This window comes from Aspergillus costaricaensis (assembly GCF_003184835.1).
Source record: "Aspergillus costaricaensis CBS 115574 unplaced genomic scaffold BO79scaffold_60, whole genome shotgun sequence".
Classification (NCBI taxonomy): domain Eukaryota; kingdom Fungi; phylum Ascomycota; class Eurotiomycetes; order Eurotiales; family Aspergillaceae; genus Aspergillus; species Aspergillus costaricensis.
In genome coordinates this window covers 1-23107 of record NW_020291860.1, presented here as the reverse complement: position 1 = coordinate 23107, position 23107 = coordinate 1, and the positions used below count along the sequence as shown (strand labels likewise).

Below are 23107 nucleotides of genomic sequence, written 5' to 3'. Positions count from 1 at the left end.
AACGGAAACGGCAACTAAGAGAGATATGGGCAAAAACTACCAATACTGCAAAGTTTACATGTTACCATCATTAATTTAGAAACCCTATGCATTAATTGAAAGTTCCCACTCTCGTGCCCACAATCTATTGTTTTTCTTCATCGCCCTCTATTCAACGGTAACCGACTTAGCGAGGTTACGGGGGAAATCGACGTTGAGACCCTCTCCCACTGCAAGCCAGTACGAGATAAGCTGCAATGGGATAACGTTCAAAAGTCCTTGAAGGCAATCGACCGTCTTCGGGACCTCAATCTTTTCTGTTTGAGCGGCAGAGAACTCTGGGTCATCATAGTTGCAGATCACGATAGGACGGCCTCCTCGTGCAATGACTGTTGGATGGTTAGAGAATAAAGCTTTGCGAATGTGAGCGGAGGATTGACTAACCTTGCTGATAAGCATTCAGTGACTTCGAGAAAATATTATCCCTCGTAAGGATCATGATGATGGGCAGGTTCTCATCCACAAGGGCAAGAACGCCGTGTTTCAGTTCGCCTGACATAACAGCCTCACAGTGGAGGTAGGAGATCTCCTTGATCTTAAGCGCACCTATTAAATCATGTTAATGAGGAGTGATGACAAGAAAGATCGACCTGCTAACCTTCGAGGGCCGTGGGGAACTGGCCACCTCTGCCCAGCAGCAGCAAGCTCTTCTGATCCTTGAAGAACTTTGCGCACATTTGCTTGATGGGCTCATTGAGCTTCAGGATCTCTCTGAATTGCTCTGATACCTTGGCCAAACCCTCCATGATCTCCTCGCGTCTCTTCTGTTTGGAAGCCCGATCCTCGCTAAGCGAGAGCGCAAACATAACCATGGCCACGAACTGCGACGTGTATGCCTTCGTGGAAGCGACACCAATCTCAGGCCCAGCATTGATGTGCACACCGCAGTGAGTCAGGAGGGAGATGGAGGAGCCGACAACGTTAACAATACCAACAGTCAAGGCACCACGCTCGAGACAATAGCGCAAGGCCATCAGGGAATCGGCTGTCTCTCCCGACTGGGAAACGAAAACACATGTGTCGTCACGGAAGACAGGTGCCTGTCTGTCCAGGAAGTCCGAGGCAAGTTCAACCGAGATAGGTATCTCAGTAAGCTCCTCGAAAACACCACGCACAGCCATGCATGAGTGGTAGCTGGTTCCACAAGCCACAAAGATAATTCTTCTGCACCGACGGATGGTAGAAATATACTGCCGGAGACCGCCCAGTGTGACTTGCTTGTTTGCGACATCCAGTCGACCACGCATAGTGTTGACCACGGATTCGGGCTGCTCAAAGATCTCCTTCTGCATAAAGTGATCAAAGTTACCCTTCATAATTTCCTGTAGCTCAAGTTCAATGGTCTGAATGGCGCGGACGTTCGACGTGCCATCATCCTTGGTCAAACGGTGGATGTTCAGCTGGCCCTCATGGATATGAGCAATGTCATCGTCTTCAAGGTAAAGGACCTTCTTGGTGTGCTCAACGATCGCCGATGGGTCTGATGACAAGAAGAATTCGGCTGGCTGAGGAACGCCGTCATCGGAAAGGAAAGCGCGGGACTGAGACCGGTGCAGGAGTGACTTGTCAGGAGGTGCAAGCAGTCCAGTAGCAGACTTCTTGATGGCAACGTTTTGAGAAGCCTGCTCTGCTGGAAGGGGGCCATCCTCGGAGTATTCCACATCAACGAAGTCCACCTTCATCTTCCTCGAAGTTCGCACACCGATAACAAGCGGGGAACCTTTACGGGCCGCAATAACTTCATGAGGGTAGTGCACAGACTTGATGAGGAGACCGAAAGCGCCTTCGAGTTCTTTGACAACAGCCTTGGCCAATACCGTGAAGTCAATGTCTGGCTGCTGATCATAAAGATACTTCGTAAGCTTGGCAATGCATTCAGTGTCTGTTTCGGTCTCGAAGCGGAATCCCTTGCTCTCCAGCAAGGCCTTCAATTCTTTGTAGTTGGTAATGATACCATTGTGAACAACAGCAAACTCCCAGTTGGCGTCAGATCTGGATTATGGCCATATGTTAGTCTCATGTTTCCTTAGCCTAAGCCAATCGGCGGGCATAATTTCAGTTAACCAACCTGTGAGGGTGACAGTTCCGGCGAGACGGAGTACCATGAGTGGCCCAGCGTGTGTGAGCAATACCGGCATGGGACTCAAAGGTCTTGGTGAAATCGGGCTTGGACTCTTCAATGAGTTCCTTCAACTTAGCGACCTTGCCAACTTCCTTGAAGGCACAGACTTCCTTCTTCTTGTCGCCATCGACTGCGAGACCGGCTGAATCATAACCACGGTATTCGAGTCTCGAAAGACCTACGCAATGTCAGGATACAAGATATATTGGGAGAAGTTCGGGGAGCGATTTGAGACATGACGGAGGCTATCACGACGGGGAGGGGACCAACCGTTAAGTATAGTATCAAGAATGAACCTGCGGTCTCTTTCGACAAGGTAGTTGATGTAGCCGAAAATGCCACTTGAGATTTTGTATTAGACATCAGAATATACGAGGGTTGAGCTCTGGAGCCAGACATACCACATGTTTGGTTATTTTTATCGTGATTACTCGGAGACGTGAGGGAGAGTATGGGGCCGTTTGACGCTCCAAGAAGACGACACTATGTCTAGATATCGAGAAGTTCAGCTAAGGAGGTCCATGTTAATCAAGACACCAACAACGAACATTGCGTTCGGAAATGAATTCGACTTACTGCTTATGAGAAGGGGTGATGAACAGGGGTGTAAGTATGAAGGTGGGTTGAGAGAAAAAGGAATCAGGAGGAAAAGACACGGAGAGGTTGAGGAGGTGGTTCACTGGGATCAACAAACAATTGGGAGGGTAGAAAGGAGGGGGAGCTGTTATGTTTTATGTGGTGAGATCGACCCACCTTGGCACACACAGACCAGGGAAGCTGCTATAGGCACTCTCAGCCATTCATCAAATGAGGTAGCAGCCAATAAGCCCACCCTGCGCCTCACACAATCGACTGGTATGTTTCACCCGTGACCTGAGTCAGGCCAGGACCATCCGCATCCAAGGTAGCGATAGAGTATTATTGTACTAGCTTGTACGAATTGCTCAGTAGATACCGAAGTACGATACTCACCCCCACCTGCATGGCCAGAATAACGCTCCACTTTTAACTATTATTAGTCAAGTTAGGCAAATTCTTTCCCTGACGCCATGGATCTGGTTCGAATGCTGAGACGGAGTATATGATCTAGGGAACTTCTAAACATAGGTTTCTAATAATAAATTCAGCGCTAGGTAATAAATATACTATCACTTTGCCCTCCCTCCCGATGGTCGTGGTGATCTGCTTGAGAGATAGGTATGTACTCCTACAATTGGAAAATGCAACACATCAAGTTGTAAGCAGCAGGTGAAATCAGGTGCAGCACTCATGTCGGTAGTACGTAGTTATGTATGTTATGTATGTACATGTGCTGGGGACAAAGAACCTGGCAGGTAGAGACCCTAGATCGTGAGGGAGCCCCTCTTTGTTCTTCATGAGTCGTATCCCACAGTACATTTTGCCTCTGGTGTAAACTTGCCCATGGAAACCGAGATAATTGAGTGGGAAAAGGGGGAGGGGTAATTGTCGCGATGTGTTTTAAAAGGGGCCACCGTGCGTATCCCCTGGGTACTTCATCGGACCCATGGGGAACTGAACCAAAAACTCGATCCTCCCCTTTCCTAAGCCGATTACTAAATAGTAGCGGTTCACCAAACAAGATCCCAAACCACATACTTCCGGAGCCGCCAAGCTCTCTTGTCTACGTAGGTTGGTCATTTCAATATCTTTCTAATATGGCATGGATGGTATACAAAGTAAAGCCCATGATGGGGTTTATTTATTATATATGTGACAATCCATTCATTCAACGGGACCTGGAATACGAGTCTCCCGTACCAGAATTGGTTTTTAGCTGATACTAAAAACACTTTCGCAGATGCAGAATGCCTACTTACCGAGCATGCGGGCACACCGCCGACTGGGTGGCAAAGACAAAGAGGTGGCCTACATGCAATACTCCATATATCTTTCATGATTCGTATCCGGATTCCAGGAAGTAAGGAGTAGATACACGGGCTACGTTACTGTATAAGTAGTCAAAGCTTAAGGTTTATTATGCTTCTTTCTGTTGTCGCACGGTATAAGACTCTGCATACCCGACAACATTCATAGGTTTCTCAGCGTATCTGTGGTTTTACATATGGAGTACCGCACACATCGTCGCCAATAGTCAGCTTTGCTGTGCGATGGATCCCGATACGGAGTAGAAGCCCCACAGCTCAAGGCTGTAGGGTTTTTTAGCTCTCATAGGCCTCGGAGGCTGATGCTTTAACTTCTTACTGGTAATTTGCATGTGTACGGTTTGTTTTCCTTCTACGCGGTTCTCGCATTACTTGAATTGGGGCATAGATATCTGCCCCATCCAAAAGCAAGTATGTATGATACGTAGCTTGGGAATTTTATTGCATAATCATATTCATACATGACGTAGGGTCGCCCTTGTTGTAAGCATGGAAATGGATGATACTCAACACAGGCAGACAATAGTTTGCTCCTATGTTAAGTGTTTTACTTTGCCCGTGAACGACTGTAAGTGTCCTGTCACTGCCGAAGGGAAGGTAAGAGGCTTATATATCTTCAACCACACTATTATCGGGTTGACCACTTATCCTACCCCCTACTAGTAGCCTGGATCAGGTCAGGAGGCTATTGAAAGTCGATGAAGTGACACTCTGTGTGATACTTTAAAGCCCAAGCCCACTAGCCTGCAAGGATGACAGTCCAACTTTGCCGTCTCATCAGTATATTCAAGCTGCTACTAATCGGAAGGGTTCCGGTTTTGCAAGAACATTGGACGTGAAGCTCAGGTCCGAGTCCTATTAACTACTACCACCGCTCCTTCTTCAATCTTCACCACATATAAGTTAATGCATATAGCATTATTCATACAAATTGGATGTTTTCCATACTATTCGGTCTCTCCAGAGGTTGCTAAACAAAAAATATATTGGAAAGACGCCCACGATTGCATTGCAGCAAAAGAGTACCATGACTGCGAACAGTCATGTTAGTCAATCTTAAACGCCAGGTCTTTCTTCTTTCTGGAGTGCCATGCAGAGCCCTGGCATCGAGATGCACTGCTGACTATACATGAATTTGTTTGCTTCGTTAGGTCAAAATCTGCATCCTTCCCGCCCGTTGGGTTGTCGTTGTCGATGTCGTTCGCAAAATGAAGTCAGGTTACCACAGCACGTAACACTCATCATACGCTAGATGATCAAAGGATAATATCGGCTCAGGACTAGCGTAGGAGTTGACAATTCCACATAACATTTGACGAAGTCCTGGCTAGGGAACCTCCAGGGTAGTAGACAGGAGTAGTTAATGGTCCCTAGGTGACAAAGTATGGTGGATGGATTTTCTACCTATCGCTCCGTACTCCGCACCCCTACTGTACGTGTTAAGAGCAGAAACGGCAAGAAAAGATAAGTCTACGTCGAGCCGCGGGAGTCGCCTATAACTTCGCAGACGTTATGGCAATGTGCAGTACTTCTCTGCCCCTTCGTTTTGCGCCTTTCCAGTTCGTGCCGACAGCCCGTGTTTGTTGAGCCATCCATCGTGATCGCACATGGATTGTTACGCTCCCCGCCACCTTGCAAGCCGATTCCTGCCATGAATCGCTCTCTCCGCGCGCTTTTCCAGTCGCGTTGGTAGGGGCTCACCAGAACGGGGAAAATCAGATTGTTTAGTACCTTAATCAGTACAGCCTCTCTCTGCTTTCTTCCCTACCTTCCTCCTTCGATTTTACCCTCTTTAATTTTACTTTTTCTACCCCAGGAGTTGTAAACCCACCCCTTCTGTTACCCTCCTTTCCTTTAACTCCGTCCGAGCCTGCTTCTCTCAATTCTACCCGCTCTCTCCAGACTTTATTGATTTACTTTTCTCGCGTTACCGCCTTGTGCCCAGGATATTTCCTGCCAATAAATCCGTGCACCGAGTATTATACAACTACCAAGGATGCTACCTGTTGGTTGGAGCTATCGTGGTCTTGGCTTGTAGCCACCTCTCAACATGTCGCGCTCCTCAGCAGGATTTGCAGACTTCTTCCCAACCGCACCGTCCGTCCTCCAGCAAAAGCGCAAGACCATCCGGGAGCGGCCTCGCTCCGAGGCCCATCCGGAACACGACCATAGCGATGAAGGGCGTGCGCTTCCTGAAGAGTCCAAGGCAATCCTTGAGTTGACACCGGGTCTTTACGCGGAGGAACAGAATTTGCCGACTGTCAATGGTGATGGACTTGCAAGTTCTGACAGTATGAGCGTTTCGGCTGCCCGCCTATCGACACATAAGCCTAGCACGGCATATGGGAATGAAGCGCGTCTCGATACGCTTACGCCACTCACTAACGCGGAGTCGTCGCCCGCTCAGAGGCTCAGTCCATCTCACATAAGGATAGCCAACGGGATCGAAGATAGTTCAGGCACCATAAAGACCGATGACATAAAGCCCGCCATGACGCCCCTGCAAACCCCACCAACGCCCCGATCGCAGAGTCGCACTTCTGGAAACGTGAGGGGCTGGAAGTTAGTCTATGACCCAGATTCAGAGAAGCGGATATCATCGAAGGAGAAGCGAAGGAAAGCGCGATATGTGGATATAGTGCCTAATGGGCAAGATGATCGACCAGCAGACCCTCGTTTAAAAATATCCAATTATTCGCGAGGTGGTGGCTGCAAGCAGAAGACCAAGTTTCGGCCAGCTCCTTACTCATTGAAACACTGGCCATACGACGCTTCGACAACTATTGGCCCTGGACCTCCGGTACAGATAGTGGTCACCGGATTCGATCCCTTGACCCCAATCGCCCCAATAAATGCGTTGTTCTCGAGTTTCGGGGAGATTGCTGAAATCAACAACCGCACCGATCCAATAACCGGTAGATTTCTGGGGATATGTTCAGTCAAATATAAAGATAGCGCATCTTTCAGAGGAGGCGGGCCCGTTCTCGCGGCGAACGCAGCCAGGCGAGCCTATTATGAGTGCAAAAAAGAGCAACGGATTGGAACGCGCAGAATCAGAGTCGAGCTAGACCGGGACGGCATCGTCTCGGCAAAGATAGTAACAAGGGCAGTCGACTCTCAGAGGATGGGGGACAGGAACAACCTTCTGAGTGCAGAGGAACCTAAAACGGGCGTCTCGGCAAAGAATAATGAGCCTCCACCGACGGCTCCCAAGGGCCCTTCTGGAAGGTCCCAAATGCGCCCTACGGTCCCAGTCCCGGAAGGGCCGAGGGCAAGCTTTTTGAAGCCTGTTGTACCATCACTGGTGGAAGAAATACCTATACTGAGTCAGATCAAGCGTGACCCATATATATTCATCGCACACTGTTATGTACCGGTCCTCAGTACCACCGTTCCGCATCTGAAGAAAAGGCTCAAACTATTCGATTGGAAAGACATACGTTGCGATAAGACAGGGTACTACATTGTGTTTGAGAATTCAAGGCGCGGCGAAGAAGAAACCGAAAGATGCTACAAGATGTGCCATATGAAACCTCTGTTCACATACATTATGAACATGGAGAGTCAGCCCTATGGGAATCCTAATTACGAACGAAGTCCAAGTCCTCAGAGACTGCAGGCCGAACAGCGAGAGCGAGCCGAAAAGGACAGGCTGAAAAGGGAAGCAGAGTTGGACATCGAAGAAGAAAAAAGACAACGTGCCCTGGATCTGGACCCTTGCAGAGAGGTGGTGGCGATAATAATACGGGACCTACGAGACAAATTACTTGAAGATGTGAAGTCTCGAATTGCAGCACCGGCCTTGTATGACTACCTGGATCCAGTTCGACATGCTACGAAGAGGGAGAGGCTGGGAATTCCTGAACCGGAGGGGGCTAAAAGGCCTATGTTCCGCATCGACCTCGACAGTTCAGCTGGCACACCTGACTCACGCTCTGACTTGTCAACCAGTAGGAATCCTTTGGGTTCGTCTGGTCTGAATATACTTGCTCTTCCACGGATCAGAAAGGCACATCGACTAGATCGCACGAACGCTGCGTTCTTGGATGAGAGAAGAAAACAGCCCTTACGAAAGAAGGAAGTAAGACCACTTTACCATCGTCTCCAGCAACTACACGATGTGGACGATTCAGACGATGAGCAAAGGACACCCTTTACCAGAGACACTGAAGATTTAGACAGTCGTGCCCCGAGCCGAATGAGTTCTGAGACCTCGGATTCAGAGGAAGACTCGGATCGGATCGGCTCTGAAACGTTGGAAGTTCCTGTTGCCGAAAGGCAGACCGATAGTGATAGGTCTCACGATATAGACATCACGAGAGATGATGAATCTGGCGTTTCGCCAAGCGAGGCTCCCGAGCAGGTCCCTGACCGACTCCAATCTTCATCACGCAAAAGAAAGGTGGATGATGACCGAGCAAAGGCACGGAAGAAACAGAAAGGAGGCGACGAATGCTTCGATATGGATGATGCGGCGGGATCTGGGGAGGACCAAGACATGGCATGCTCCCCATCTCGGTCAGATACCATCCAGGATGTCATCGCAGCGGCAGATGAACCATCTGTAACTGGCACGGATCCCTTGGTCTCCCATGGTCAATTGGCAGGGCATGGTCAGAAAGACGATGCAGTGGCACTCATGGACTCATGGGGTGCTGATGTTGAGTACAAAGGTCTCGGCAAAGACCATCGCCATCTTGTATCCCAAGTTGGTAGTTTTGAGCATGGCAAGCAGACTGAAGAGCCTAGAACGGAGATTGAATGGCGAGTATCGAATGACGAGCCTCGCTCAACGGTCGATGACGACGAATCGATTGTGCTGGATCTCGACGGTTGGCAGAATTTAGTTAAGGATGAAGAGGATCTTTGCTTTCTTCGTGATGTCTTACGAGAATTCTCGAGATCCAATGTTGGCAACCTTTCAGCTTGGGCTTGGAGACAAAAGGAGATCAAGGCACTTAATCGCCCTGAAGAGTCTGGTCCGGTACGCGAGGAGACCGTCATTCCCGGTTACTACGTTTCAAACACGACTGGGGCAGCAAGAACTGAAGGAAGAAAACGGATCTTGGAGTCGGAGAAATCAAAATATCTGCCGCACCGGATCAAAGTTCAAAAGGCCCGTGAAGAGCGAGAAGCTAGGGCGAAGAGCGATCCACATGCTGTTGCTGCAGAAGCCGCAAGGATTGCTGCAGCAAAAACGATTTCGAAGTCCACTTCCCGTTCAACAAGGGTTAACAATCGCCGCCTCATTGCTGATATCAACGCTCAAAAGCAGGCTCTTCCAACTCAGAGCGGCGATGGAGATGTTCTCCGGTTCAACCAGTTGAAGAAACGGAAGAAGCCAGTTCGTTTTGCTCGATCCGCCATCCATAATTGGGGCCTCTATGCAGAAGAGAACATATCTGCGAACGATATGATCATTGAATATGTGGGTGAGAAGGTCCGGCAGCAGGTTGCTGACATGAGAGAACGGCGTTACCTGAAAAGCGGAATCGGTAGTAGTTACCTTTTTCGTATCGATGAAAACACAGTTATAGATGCGACAAAGAGGGGTGGTATTGCCAGGTTTATCAACCACAGCTGTACGCCGAATTGCACGGCCAAAATAATAAAGGTCGATGGCAGCAAGCGAATCGTCATCTATGCATTACGAGACATTGAAAGGGGTAAGTGGGCATGGCATGTATTGGTCAAATTGAAAAGATACTAACATACTCCATAAACAGACGAAGAGCTGACATATGACTACAAATTTGAGAGAGAGTGGGATAGCGATGACAGAATCCCGTGCCTCTGTGGTTCAACCGGGTGTAAAGGTTTTCTCAACTAAGGCTTCCACTGAGTTCCCGGAATCCATGTCAAAAAGAACTACCTCCCCACTACTCTGTCTCTCACTCTGTCCCTCTCTCCCTCTCACACACACACACTCTAGCTCTCTCGCTCTCTCGCTCTCTCCCTCTCTCCCTCTCTTACTCTCTTACTCTCTCTCCTCCTCTCCCCTTCCATACCCAGCCACTCAAATCTCGATACCTTCCTCAATCTTGGTCTGCAAATCCATCTATAGATAGATGCATTAGTCTGATGGCGTTCATTGGAATTGGTCGAGAGAAGGACCAGCATCCGGCTGGTAGGATTGTATTTTATAACAACGAAGTGCGTATCTCATGATATGAGTTGACCGGCTGCAAGGCATTCGTGGAACTTCAAGTCCCAAATTAACTTGCGATCCTTTGTTTACGTAGAGTTGACAGCCGGTTGGCAGTTTTGGTAGATGCAAAGCCGACTGACGGAAGGTCACAAATATTTTTGTCAATAAGAGACCAGCAGATTCCTGGACAGGCATCTCGGGTTCCAGTGACCGGGCTCACTTGAACTCACACCTTCGTATATTTAGACTGCGCGTGGTCAGCAAAGTCAAGGACAAGTTTAACGGAAAAGAATATCAGACCCAAATGGCTGGGAAGAAGAAAGTTAGCGATTCCTTCCTTGATCATATATTCATGGCCGCAATTTCCACAACACAATCTTCCTTCAACAACCTGTGTTTCTAACAAGAGCCTGTGGAGTTCCTTTAGAAGCTGCTCATCATTAAGCGCATCACCTTCCGGCTTAGTGTCTGGGATTTTGGGAAAACCGAGCTATTTCCGGGTGAGTTCAAACAGCCTATAAAGCAGTATGTGGTATGATTTGCATTGGACCAGGAATGTACACACACCTCATTTGCCATGACTCGCAGCGCTTCCCAATCAATCCGAGGAATAATATTGAGTATGAACTCTGGCTGGAACTCCAGTTCCTGCAATTCTAATTCAGCATCTCGAAAATGCAGCGGATATGATGCTGCTGCTGTTTTGCACCCCTTCACAGCACAGGTCAGAAAGTTGACAGTGATGAGCTTCATTTCGAATAGAAATATTAACCCAGAATGAAGAAAGTGGGCGACGGTTCTACATTTTCCTTCAGAGTTCGCTTTGGATATATTGGGTGGGAAATTTTTAGTGTCTTACGTTATCGGTAATTTTCATACTTTGGCTGCCGTTTCTCAAGCCTCAGCGAAATTTAAATTAACATGCTACGAATTAGGGGGTAGTTACTAGACAAGCACATGCCTTTGAAGAAATCAAAGATTTGAAGATGAAATAATCCAGACTTGAGAACAATGTCAGCTGTCTTCTACGGCGCAGAGAATCACTGGTATGGTATGATGCCGTGAAATCATGTTTCATATGGGGTAATGAAACCCTCCTCCCCCACTCATTCCTGGGAAGATATCAGGTAAGATAGAACTCGATTTAGGTATCAAACTGTAGGAATTTTGAGAAAATTAAGACCACTGCAAATTCCGATATGACTGATAAAATTTAGGCTAATACAAATTGTTTATTATACATGTGAACAGGTTTTTAGACATATTCGTGATATTTTGCCTACATCTCTGTAACTCATTCACTTAATTATAACCTCCACAAGATCGCTGTTCATGAGCTCGTAGTCTGCAAGATAAGCATTAATATCTAAGCGGTCACCGTCAAATACAAGTTGTATATCACGGGTTGCGGGTATCTGCCTAGCAGCACGAAAGGTAGCAACTAGCTCTGATACCTGCATCTCCAGGTTCAGCTCTACCTTCAAATCACCAAACCCGGGACACTTTAATAGTATCATGTCTGGGGACGAAGTTGCTCCATTCCAGCTCGTATATTCCGGACTGGACTTGGCGTCAGTCACAGTCTGTGAGTGTGAAAGATCAGCGTTGAGAAGGTCTTCTGTAGAAGCTTCCATATGAACTTGTATATCCTCCACATCTAAGTGAAATGTGTCATGTCCGTTAAAATTACCGCTTTTTGCATGGATTCCCAGTCTTCGGCATGTAGTAACATCAAACAGTCTCTTACCCTTCCAGGTCAGGAAGACCGATTCTTGCATTTCTTTGGTGAATTTCTGGCGATTACACCATGCTAGACGGACATCCTTGAGAGATTGGTTCATTTTTCGGCGGACAATCAATGGTTTGGTATTTGGGATTTTTGAGGTAATGAGGATCTGAACTATTGCTTGATTATGGGCAAGACTGTGATTATGGGGTTTGACAGTCTCATCAACTTCCCGAGCATTCTCGAAACGTGACTGCTGCACGGAAGCAATCTTGTTCTCTTTGACTGCTTTTGTAACTTCTGAATGCGCACGGATTGCCCCAACTTGAGTAAGCTCCACATCAGGTAGTGACTCACAACATTGGTCGTCAGTCTCTGTTGTAATGCCAACTGTGATACCACAAGATGAGACTCCCGCGGATGGACCACAACCATCGCCATTGTTATTGGTCTCTTGTAAGTGCTCATAAGAAGCATTATAATCCAATGGTTGTTCCGCATTGTGCAGTGCTTCATTGTGAGTGAAGGCCCCTAATGAACTTTCTGCGGAGGGCTGTCTGCAGGAGAGACGTCGACGTTTGGAGTTTGTGTGCTCTGATTTCTGCTCTAATTCCTGCTCTGGTTCCCCCTTTGGTTCCTGCACTACAGACAGTCGGCTAGCCCGAGCTTTCCGATTGGCAGTGATAATGTCATTATAGACTTGACCAGCATGACGGTAGAAATTCGGGTCTGTTCCCTCATCTCCCCTGCTTGCCCATGAAGGCTTTTTGAAAAACGAACGCATTTGAGTCGGACGTGGTGAAAGGTATTGATGAGTGCAAATCGGATATTGCAATGGAAATAAAATGAGTCCGAGTAGTTGACCAGATGCAGTCATACAGAATGCTTGATAAAACAGTACTCAATGTTACAGTGTTACAGCTTACGGAGAGGCACGTGTTTCATGACCCCGGCCTTCGTCTAACCCCTTTCGGGCTAAGACTGATGATAACCCCCAATCACTACTAAATCAGTGAAATTGCCGATTACGATCACCTAGCGCCTGTTGAGCATTTCCAGCCCTTATTCAAAGCTTAGAGATAGGAAGAGAGAAAGGACAGCAAAATGGAGAACGGTGCCTCATCTGATGGCAAGGATCCCTCAGCTTTTCTGGGTGAAATCATTGGCGCCCCAGTTACTGTCAAATTGAACTCAGGCGTTGTCTATAAAGGTGAACAGTCATCTTCTGCTTTGTTTTACCTACCGTTTCTGCCAAAATCGAGTCTTTCTCCCCTGGTACAGGAGAAGAGTACGACTCTTATGGGGGGACAGGAGATATATACAAACGAAGAACAGGAATATTAAACGCTAACGAACTCTTCAGGGGAACTTCAATCGGTAGATGGCTATATGAATATCGCTCTGGAGAAATCTGAGGAGTTTGTTAATGGAAATCTGTCCCGCAGTTACGGGGATGCCTTCATTCGCGGAAATAACGGTTTGTTATGTCACACCTAAGGAGATGAACACGTCTAACTATTTCTCTTTGACTCTCATAGTGCTGTATATATCCGCGCATTAATACTATGAATTTCTATTAGCGACTCTTTTCTATCAAATGGATGACCAGCGCAGATAGTCAATCCAAATGATTTTTGTTTGAGCCTCTGAACGAGGTTTCCAGCAGCGGAAACAATTTCTTATTTTAAGACCCATGTCAAATAAAAGGATAGTTATACTTTAGAATCTGCACTGCTTCCATTGCGCAAACCAGGAATCGCTAGCGCATGGAGGGGTAACCGTCTGACTAGAGGCTGCTTTATAAGGTACGGCAGTGACCTAGGCACTATGCCCCACCTAACGGTTAAAAGTGCGATTCTGGATTCAGTGCTGTGTTACAGACCAGCAAGTTAGGCTCCGAGTTTCAAATTTTCTATTCATCCAGCCAACGTCACATTCGATCTTACTTTTATCTTTTCGTACTCAATCTTGCAGAGCTTACTTTCTGCTTTGTTTTTAAAGTGTGCCCTCGCAAGGAACGTATAGCGTCCAGAAGAATTGAATCAATTCGCCTCTTTTGAATCGAACAGAATCATGACTTTACAGGCAATCAGATATAACGAGGGCAATCTGTCCATCATAGATCAACTGCAGCTTCCATATGTGGAACAATACATAACGATACAATCAAGTGAGGAAGCATGGCACGCAATAAAAGATATGCGTGTAAGAGGAGCACCCGCTATTGCCATTGTAGCGGCCCTCGCTCTTGCATCTGAACTTCATGGCCTTATTTCATGCAATGGCATTCCCTCAGAAGCTCCAGAGGTTCAAGCTTTCATTATGGACAAGCTAGATTATCTTGTGAGCAGCAGACCCACGGCAGTAAACCTGGCCGATGCTGCTCGGAAGCTTAGGGCCGTGGCGAGTGATCATACACAAAGGCCTGGATCGACTGGGCGCAGCGTCGCTACTGCTCTGATACAAGCAGCAGAGGAAATGCTGGTGAAGGATATTGAGGACAACAAAAACATAGGAAAGCATGGTGCCCAATGGATCATGGCCAATGCCGTGGGCAAGCCGAAGGCTACTGTTCTCACACATTGCAATACGGGGTAAGTACAACCAAGCTCAACTGCAGGTGATCCAATCCTAACCCGCCGTCAGCTCCCTGGCAACATCAGGTTACGGCACTGCGCTCGGAGTTATTCGCGCCCTTGCGTCTACAGACAATCTGAACCGTGCTTACTGCACCGAGACACGACCCTACAATCAAGGATCTCGGTTGACTGCGTTCGAATTGGTCCACGACCGTCTCCCCGCCACTCTCATAACAGACTCTATGGCCGCTGCTCTACTCGCGAAGTCTGGTACTCAGGTAGATGCCATCGTAGTGGGAGCGGATAGGGTGGCTGCGAACGGAGATACAGCGAATAAAATTGGTACTTATGGCCTCGCTGTGCTTGCAAGGTATCACGGTGTGAAGTTCCTCGTTGCTGCACCGCTTACTACAATTGATCTGGCCACCCCGTCCGGTCATGAAATCATAATCGAGGAACGTGCGGCCTCCGAAGTCACAACTGTCAGAGGACCGCGTGCCAACAAATCTACCAATGATATTGAATTAGAAACTGTGCGCATAGCCGCTGATGGCATCGATGTCTGGAACCCGGCCTTTGATGTCACACCGTCCACACTTATTGACGGTATCATCACAGAGAAGGGCGTGGCAGAGAAGGACGCCGATGGCCAGTTTCACTTGGAGGACTTGTTTCGCAACTCCTCCTCAACATGAGCTTGTGTCGATGTCACCTCGTCTTGATTATAGCATTGCCCATTCGTCTGCTCGGTTTCTGGGTGCTTTTCAAACGCGTTCAGTAACTCCTCTATTTTGTTCTCCAGGTTGTCCAAATGATTTTCCAGCGCCAGAGCTGTCATTTCGCCACTGGGACCATCCTGTTAGGTGAAAACAAGGGTTGGTTGTCTTGACGCATACCTTGTAATATCCTTGAAAGCCTGTTGCTAGTGATCAGCATCTTCATGTTGAACATAGCAATACCAGGGCGCTCAAAATGTATGTATCCATTGAACTGCGATTACTGGTCATGCTCGGATCAACTTACTTGGGCGATGGTATCATTATGTTGGTCACTAGAAGGCATGGCTGCTGTGCGGGTATCTTGGTGGGTGACGGCTCAATAATTTGAAGGCCGACAAGAACGTGGGTGCTAGTTTAGAGTATATAATAATGTTCTGCCAGTCAATTCCGCCATGTTTGTCCTAACTCCATTTCAGCAGCCTTCTAGATTGTCCTAGCAATGGTCATATGACTTTGCATACCGCCTCTGCAGTCTTGTAAAAGCAGCTCTGTAGAGTCTGTATATATAATATACAATGACCTACGTATGGTTCCTGGATGGAGATTCTCAGATTATATTGAGTTCGGTATTTTTTTCATAGAAAAGATCATTATGATCGGAAGTTTGTCAGGAAGAAAAGCCTGCAGGCCCTGGCAGTTGTGACAACTGTGAGAACCTAAAGACTACAATAAATAATCATATATGAATGAAGCCTGTGTATTCATATGGACTAATAATTTTTTAAGAAAAAATTGGAAAAACTATTTATTTCTTGAAAATTAGGCTGTTTTATATATTTTTTATAAAATTAATTTCTACTTAGTAAGTTCTATTTTATTTTTATTGGTTTTTAGTTAATATATCTGTTACAGGACAAGCCCCTACTAGAGGACTCAGCTAACCAGCCTCATTACTGTCTGCTGACTAAATATAATATATAAAATCTCAGAAGCTCTAAGACCCTGTTTTAAATAATAATTATTTTTTTTATTTAATAAATAATATACTTTTAGAACCAAAAGATAATTTTTAATATTAAAAATAACTTTTTAAATAAATCTACAGTACAGAGTCTGACTATATAACTAATAAAATATAATAAAATAAAATAAAATAAAATAAAAAAATAATAAATAATATAATATAATTATAATTTCTTACTGACCTTATCAATAGGCTAGAAAAAATTAAATAATAAATAATAAATTAATAGAATTACTATTAATAAGCTTAATAAAATAAATATAAATAATTAAATTAATATATTATAAAATTATAAAATATTATTAATATTTAAATTATAAATAATATTTTTTATAATATTATTATTTTTTTCTCCCAGTACACGGCTCTGTAATTAAAATTTATATATTTAAAAATTAAATTTTTTAATAAATAAAATAAAAAAAATTATTTTAAATTTAAAATATATTTATAATTTAAATTTTTTATAAATTTAGTTATATATTTAAATAATATATTCTAGATAGCTTATATATTTAAATAACTAAAAAAAAATATAAAAAAAAAATTTATTATAATATTAAAGTATAGGCAGCACAGTTATTTATAAAAAAATAATAAAAAAATTAAATAAAGTTTATAAAAATAAGAATTAAAAAATAAAAATTTTAAAAAAACTATATTTTCTTTAATAAAATAATAAAAATTTTAAAGATTTTTTAAAAAATTTTAATATTATTTTAATCCAGGCAGGTAATATAATATAAAAAAATATCTTTAAAATTATAATATTAAAAAATTTAATTAATTATATATTATTATAAATTATTATTAGCCTGGAGAAGAATCTTTCTTATAAAAAATATTATAATTAATTTTAATAATATAATAATAATATAAAATAAAGAATATTTAAAGAAAAATATCAGAATTATTAGTAATATATATAAATCTATAATTTCTATATAATTTTAATAAGTAATATAAGAAATATTATAAATTAAAAATATATTATTTTAATAATAAATAATAAAAAATAAAAATATATAATTTAATTTAAAAATTTAAATTAGTATAATCCTTATTCTGCTAAATAAATCTTAATTAAAAAATTATAATAAAAAATTATTTTACTTTTAATACAGAAAAAATAAATATCTGATTTAAAATTATTATTAAAAATTTATATTTTAATCTCTAGTCTGAGCAGCTGTTATAAAATATAAAAAATATTTAATAAAAAAAATTATAAATAATAAATAAAATAAAAATTAAAAAAAAAATAATTTTTATATAAAGTTATAAACAGAAGTCTTTAAATAAAAAAAATTATTTTTAATAAAAGATTTTTAAAAAAAAAATATATAAATTCTAAATTATTATTTCTAGAAATTATTATTAACTAAGTAACTAATATCTATATTATAATTAATATTAAATATTTTATTTATAATATTATTAATCTAAAATATATAAAAAAGAATAAGTTGGATCTGGTCTTTATTATTTTAATTTTAATATTTAAAATTAAAAAAAAATTATTAATTATATTATTTAAATATATTTAGATATTAAAGCATATATTAAATTTAGATTATATATATATATATTTAATTATAATTTAAAATATAATATTATTTTAGACCTTTTTTAGCTGAAGTATTATAATAAAAAAATTAAATTAAATTAAAATTAAATTTATCTTTAGATAATCTAAATCTGGATTAAGATAATATAAATATTTTAATTTAAATATATTTTTATTTAAATATTAACCGCTGCCTTCTAAGCATAAATTAAGAAAAAAAAATATTAAAATTAAAAATAAAAATATTTACTATATTTCTGAAAAATATAAAAAGTACTTTATATATTAAATTTAAATTAAATCTAAAGAATAAGTTATTAAAATAATATTAGTAATTCTTAAATTTATTTAAGTTAAAAAATATAGAAGTCTTATTTTTATATTATAAATCTAGTATTAATTACTTTATTAAATTAGAAAAAAAAAATAAAAAAATATTTTAATTTTTATAAAAGTCTTTATATAATATATTCTAAAAAAAATTTATTATATTTAAAAAAGAATTTATAAAATTACTAAATAAAAAATTTATTTAAATAAATAGTTTATCAGCTGCAGCTTCTATACTTTTTATTTAAAAATTAAAAAAAATCTTTATTTCTATATTAATTATTATAAATTAAATATTATTATAAAAAAAGATTAATATTTATTATTTTTAATTTATAAAATATTAAATTAAATTAAGAAAATACAGTAGTTTACTAAGCTTAATATTTTTATAATATTCTATAAAATATATATTATTAAAAAATAAGAATAAATAATAGTTTTTTATATCTAATATAGATTTTATAAGTAGCTAATTATTTTATTTAAATTTATAAATATTTTTAATATTTTTTAGAAATATATTAACTAGATCTTATAAGAATACTTAAATAAATTTTATTTTATTTATTTAAATAATATATTTATTTTTTTAATTAAAATTTTATAATAATATTAGAAGCAGGTTTAAAGAGTTCTGATTAAGTTATAAAATATTAAATTATATTTAGATATTAATAAATATAAATTTAAATAAAAGAAAATAAAGTATTTTAGATTTATTATTAAAACTGGATAAGAAGTAAGTATAAATCTAAAAAAAAATTTTATAATTTAAAAATAAAAACTACTTATAATAATTAAAGAAATATATAAATTTATTAAATTTATTAATTTTTATTATTAATTCATATTAAACTTCTTAAAATTATTTAAATTTTTTTTATAATTTTATTAAAAAGAATATACAGTTCCAGTAAACTCAAGAATATTAAAAAAGTTTTTTATATTTAAAAAAAATATTTTATATAAAATTAATATTTATTTTTTTTAATTCTAACAGATAAACTGTTCTTAAAACTGATTCTTTAAATTATAATCTAAAAAAATACTTATTTTAATATAATAAAAAAAAAATTATATTTATATATTTATTTTTTAAAATAATTAATATCTACAGAATATAATTATAAAATTTATAATAAAAAACTATTAGCTATTATTAGATATATAAAAATTTAAAATACTAAATTATACTTCATTTTTAAATTTAAAATAATTATAAACTATAAAAATCTGGAATATTTTTATATTTTAAAAAAATTATCAGAAAAATATATCTAGTAAAATCTTTTTTTTAATAAATTTAATTTCTTTTTTATTTACTAAAAAAATATAAAAAATAATTAAATTAATATACTTTTCTAAAGAGATTAAGATATATTTAATTATTAAAATAAATAAATTATTATATAAATCTTTTAATTTCTCTAGCCAGAAAAATACTGTAGGATTATTTAGACTAGATTTTTAAAAATAATTTTTATATCTACTGATATAATATTATTATAAAAAAAAATTAAAAAATAAGATAACTAATATTAAGAAATTAAATAAATAATTTAAAAAAGTATTTAAAGATTTTTATTTAATTTAAAATTAAAAATTTTTATCTTAAAATATATAATCAACTTACAAGAGAATCTAATCTTTAAAAAATAAAAATAAATTTCTAATTATAAATTCTTATAAATAAAATTAATATAAAAAATCTATAATTTACTAGTAACTAGATATCTGGATCAGAAATAGATATATTTAATAATAAATTAAAAATATTTCTAATTAAATATAATATAAAATATATAAATATTTATATAAAATTATAATATCTGTAGAAGAATAAAAGCTTAATATAAAAAAATATAAATTATTAAAATCTCTTTTAATTCTTAAATATTTATAATAAAATATTAATATAAATTTTATTATTAAATTACCAGAGAGCAGTAGTTATATAAATATTTTAATTATTATAAATTAATTTATAAAAAGAATAGTATTAGCAGCTATAAAAAAAATAATAATTAAGAATTTAATTTAAATAATTTTAAATAATTATATATATTAATATAGCTTGCTACAGATAATTATCTTAAATTATAAAATATAATTTATAAATAAAATCTAGAAATAATTATATTTATTAATAAATATTTAAAAATAATTATTTATAATATATTATTTCTAAACAGACAGGACCACTGAATAAGTAAATAATATTATAAAAATCTATTTTTAAATTTATATTTAATATAATTAAAATAATTAGAACTAGTTTTTTTTATTTATTAAATTAATTATTAATATTTGAATTCTAATATTTATTAATATATTTTTATTTTTTTTAAATTATAAATATAAGCTGTTCTTTTTTAATTTTATTAAAAATTAATTTATTTTATATAATAAGATTTTCCAGAGCCCAGTATAAATAAAAAAATATATTATTTATATTATTAAAAAAGCTAATAATTAGGCCAGAATATTATTAATATATATTTAATAAAAAATAAAATAATAAATAAATTAATTATAATTATCTACTCTGATATACTAGACTAGAGATATAATTTAATTAAATTTAAAAAATATTAATATTAATTAACTAAATAAAAAACTAGACTAAAAAAATATTAAATATTAAATTATTAAAATATTAAATATTTATTTTATTCATCTAAATATATCTACTAGAATTTATAATATATTTTATATAAATTTATTATATTTAGTAATTATAAATTAATTATTATTTTAATAAAAGAATAATTAGCAGTCTTTAATTATTTATATTAATAGAAAAAAAAATATCTAGTAAAAGTTATTTTAAGAAAAACCTAATAATTAAAAAATAAGATTAGAGATTTTATTATTAAATTAAATAAATAAATTATATATAAAATACTTAAGAACTAGTCAAGATCTTTTAAAATACTATTACTATTTATATATAGAAAAATTTCTAGAAAAAATTATAATTAAATCTAATATATTTCTATCAGAATTAGAGAAGATCTTATTAAACTAAAATAATAAAAAAAAAAGAAGAAAAATTATTTAGCCAGCTATTAATATCTTAAAAAGCTAATTATTAATATTCTAAAAAATTAATTATTAATATCTTAAAAAATAATAATAATAGTCTTAATTATTTATATAACTAGGAATTAATATAGTCTAGTAAATCTAGAATTAAAAATACTTATTATCAGAAATAATCTATAGATTACTAATATATTTACTAGATATTAAAATAAGTATTAAAGTAGAAATAGAATTAATAAAATTATAATTAAAATAGATAATATTAGTAATAAATATTATAAAAATTATAATTATATTTATTTATTATTATTCTTTAATATAATCTTGATCTTTTTAAAAAGATTATAAAGAAATCTTATAAATTATAATAATAAAGAATAAAAAACTATACAAGCTAGTTAAATATTATATTTAAACTATAAATTATTATAAAGCTCAGTAAGATTCTAAAATATAAGTAAATTTATTTTTTTTTATAATAAATTATTAGATAGATCAGTAGACCAGAGAATATAATAAATACTAATAAAAAAGATTTTTAGCCTGGTAATTAATATAATAAAATAAGACTAAAGTATAAGTAGAAACAGATAAAGCAGGATTAAAGTAAAAATATAAATTAATAAAACCAAGCTGAAGACAGAAGAGAAAGAAAAAAAAAATATAAAAAAAAAAAAAGAAAGAGATTACTCTTATATATTCTATATAAAAGAAAAATACAGGAAAAAGTAAATATAGTCTAAAAAAAATAAAAAAATTAAAAAAATAATAATAAAAGTCTATCTCTTATTACCAGGCTTAAAGTAAAGTAAAATTATAATTTTAAAAGAAATATTAAAAATATATCTCTTACTTATTAAAGTTAAGTAAAGTAATCTTATAAATAATATAATTAAAATAAAAAATAAAATAAAATTAAAATAAAAAAGATAATAATATAAAATTAAAAATAAAAAAAATAAATCTTCTTATTTTTATTAAATATAAAAAATAATAAATTTATATTCTTATATATATTAGTTTTTAATTTAAATTAATCTAATATTCAGCTGGGAATATAGACCACTTTTATTTATAAATAAAAAAAAAAAGAGAGAGAAGAAAAAAAGAATTTTCTTTTATAAAAATCTAAATTAATTATTTAATTAATAAACTAATTAGGCAAGTCTATATTAGAAAAGAAATTTCTGTTTAAAATAATAATAAAAATTATATTAAATAAATAATTAAGATTAAAATATAAAAAAAAAATTTATAAATATTAAGTATCTAAAAATAAAAAAAATAAAAATAATATAAAATCTAGAAATTAAGTACTAAAGACAGGAGTATAAATAAGAAAATTAAAAATTAAAATAAAATATAAAATTATAGTAAAGTAGATTATATAAAAATCTAAACTTAAGATATTCTAGTTTATAAGTATACTAATTTTTATATTATTATCTTACTAGAGAAGAGGAGTAATATTATAAAATAAATTCTTATTAAAAAACTTAATTAACTAGTTTTATTATTATTTATTAATTAAATATAATATATAAAATCTTAGAAACTCTGAGGCTCTGTTTTAAACAGCAGCTATTCCTTCTTATCCAACAGGCGACGTACTCTTGGAACCAAGGGGCAACCCCTAACAATATCACCAGCTTCTCTAGTTTTTTTTTTATTTCTTATTTTTTAATAGATTTTATGTTTTAATTATTTTTTTTCAAAATTATTATCAGTAATCTTTTAAATCTGAGAGATTATATAATCTTTATATAATAATTATATTATAAAATATAAAATAATTAGAATTTTATATATTTACATTTTTAAAATATAGCTGTTCCTAAGCGTGAGATTTTAATATATATATATATTATTATTATTATTATTATTATTATTATTATTATTAT

The 23107-nt window shown here is 36.3% G+C and overlaps 6 protein-coding genes across 6 annotated transcripts; 3 read left to right on the top strand and 3 right to left on the bottom strand.

Moving 5' to 3' along the window:
• Positions 1–9: 9 nt before the first annotated feature.
• Positions 10–2847, bottom strand: gfa1 (glutamine--fructose-6-phosphate transaminase (isomerizing) GFA1). The gene is made up of 7 exons (XM_025680269.1): positions 2738–2847; positions 2563–2670; positions 2432–2502; positions 2108–2339; positions 638–2031; positions 424–585; positions 10–368 (listed from the first exon to the last, which is right to left on the bottom strand). Exons 2-7 carry the CDS (start codon positions 2565–2567, stop codon positions 148–150), a joined length of 2085 nt encoding a protein of 694 aa, XP_025534055.1. The 5' UTR covers positions 2568–2670; positions 2738–2847; the 3' UTR covers positions 10–147.
• Positions 2848–5820: 2973 nt separating this feature from the next.
• set1 (histone methyltransferase SET1) lies at positions 5821–10220 on the top strand. Its single transcript, XM_025680268.1, has 2 exons — positions 5821–9731; positions 9792–10220. Exons 1-2 carry the CDS (start codon positions 6116–6118, stop codon positions 9893–9895), a joined length of 3720 nt encoding a protein of 1239 aa, XP_025534054.1. The 5' UTR covers positions 5821–6115; the 3' UTR covers positions 9896–10220.
• A 74-nt stretch (positions 10221–10294) lies between these two features.
• On the bottom strand, positions 10295–11041 carry BO79DRAFT_71950 (RNA methylation protein TRM112). Its single transcript, XM_025689657.1, has 3 exons — positions 10781–11041; positions 10514–10703; positions 10295–10460 (listed from the first exon to the last, which is right to left on the bottom strand). Exons 1-3 carry the CDS (start codon positions 10964–10966, stop codon positions 10456–10458), a joined length of 381 nt encoding a protein of 126 aa, XP_025534053.1. The 5' UTR covers positions 10967–11041; the 3' UTR covers positions 10295–10455.
• Positions 11042–11511: 470 nt separating this feature from the next.
• On the bottom strand, positions 11512–12795 carry BO79DRAFT_205090 (small ubiquitin-related modifier domain-containing protein; the record flags this gene model as incomplete). Its single annotated transcript, XM_025681831.1, has 1 exon — positions 11512–12795. Exon 1 carries the CDS (start codon positions 12721–12723, stop codon positions 11512–11514), a length of 1212 nt encoding a protein of 403 aa, XP_025534052.1. The 5' UTR covers positions 12724–12795.
• A 183-nt stretch (positions 12796–12978) lies between these two features.
• BO79DRAFT_212022 (U4/U6-U5 snRNP complex subunit LSM6) lies at positions 12979–13646 on the top strand. Its single transcript, XM_025683123.1, has 3 exons — positions 12979–13149; positions 13303–13416; positions 13478–13646. Exons 1-3 carry the CDS (start codon positions 13044–13046, stop codon positions 13498–13500), a joined length of 243 nt encoding a protein of 80 aa, XP_025534051.1. The 5' UTR covers positions 12979–13043; the 3' UTR covers positions 13501–13646.
• A 142-nt stretch (positions 13647–13788) lies between these two features.
• Positions 13789–15675, top strand: BO79DRAFT_183358 (S-methyl-5-thioribose-1-phosphate isomerase). Its single transcript, XM_025680267.1, has 2 exons — positions 13789–14533; positions 14586–15675. The coding sequence occupies exons 1-2, from the start codon at positions 14013–14015 to the stop codon at positions 15211–15213; spliced, it is 1149 nt and encodes a 382-aa protein (XP_025534050.1). The 5' UTR covers positions 13789–14012; the 3' UTR covers positions 15214–15675.
• Positions 15676–23107: the final 7432 nt, after the last annotated feature.

Excerpts from the sequence above, each read along its gene's own strand:
- BO79DRAFT_71950 (XM_025689657.1), bottom strand. The coding sequence starts at position 10,966 with ATGAAGCTCATCACTGTCAACTTTCTGACCTGTGCTGTGAAGGGGTGC. Across the intron at positions 10,704-10,780 it reads TGCGAGTCATGGCAAATGAG|CTCGGTTTTCCCAAAATCCC; the intron begins GTGTGTGTACAT and ends ACCCGGAAATAG.
- gfa1 (XM_025680269.1), bottom strand. Across the intron at positions 2,340-2,431 it reads TCTTGATACTATACTTAACG|GTCTTTCGAGACTCGAATAC; the intron begins GTTGGTCCCCTC and ends GACATTGCGTAG. Across the intron at positions 2,032-2,107 it reads CGGAACTGTCACCCTCACAG|ATCTGACGCCAACTGGGAGT; the intron begins GTTGGTTAACTG and ends GCCATAATCCAG.
- set1 (XM_025680268.1), top strand. The coding sequence starts at position 6,116 with ATGTCGCGCTCCTCAGCAGGATTTGCAGACTTCTTCCCAACCGCACCG. Across the intron at positions 9,732-9,791 it reads ATTACGAGACATTGAAAGGG|ACGAAGAGCTGACATATGAC; the intron begins GTAAGTGGGCAT and ends CTCCATAAACAG.
- BO79DRAFT_183358 (XM_025680267.1), top strand. The coding sequence starts at position 14,013 with ATGACTTTACAGGCAATCAGATATAACGAGGGCAATCTGTCCATCATA. Across the intron at positions 14,534-14,585 it reads CTCACACATTGCAATACGGG|CTCCCTGGCAACATCAGGTT; the intron begins GTAAGTACAACC and ends ACCCGCCGTCAG.
- BO79DRAFT_212022 (XM_025683123.1), top strand. The coding sequence starts at position 13,044 with ATGGAGAACGGTGCCTCATCTGATGGCAAGGATCCCTCAGCTTTTCTG. Across the intron at positions 13,150-13,302 it reads CTCAGGCGTTGTCTATAAAG|GGGAACTTCAATCGGTAGAT; the intron begins GTGAACAGTCAT and ends CGAACTCTTCAG. Across the intron at positions 13,417-13,477 it reads CTTCATTCGCGGAAATAACG|TGCTGTATATATCCGCGCAT; the intron begins GTTTGTTATGTC and ends TGACTCTCATAG.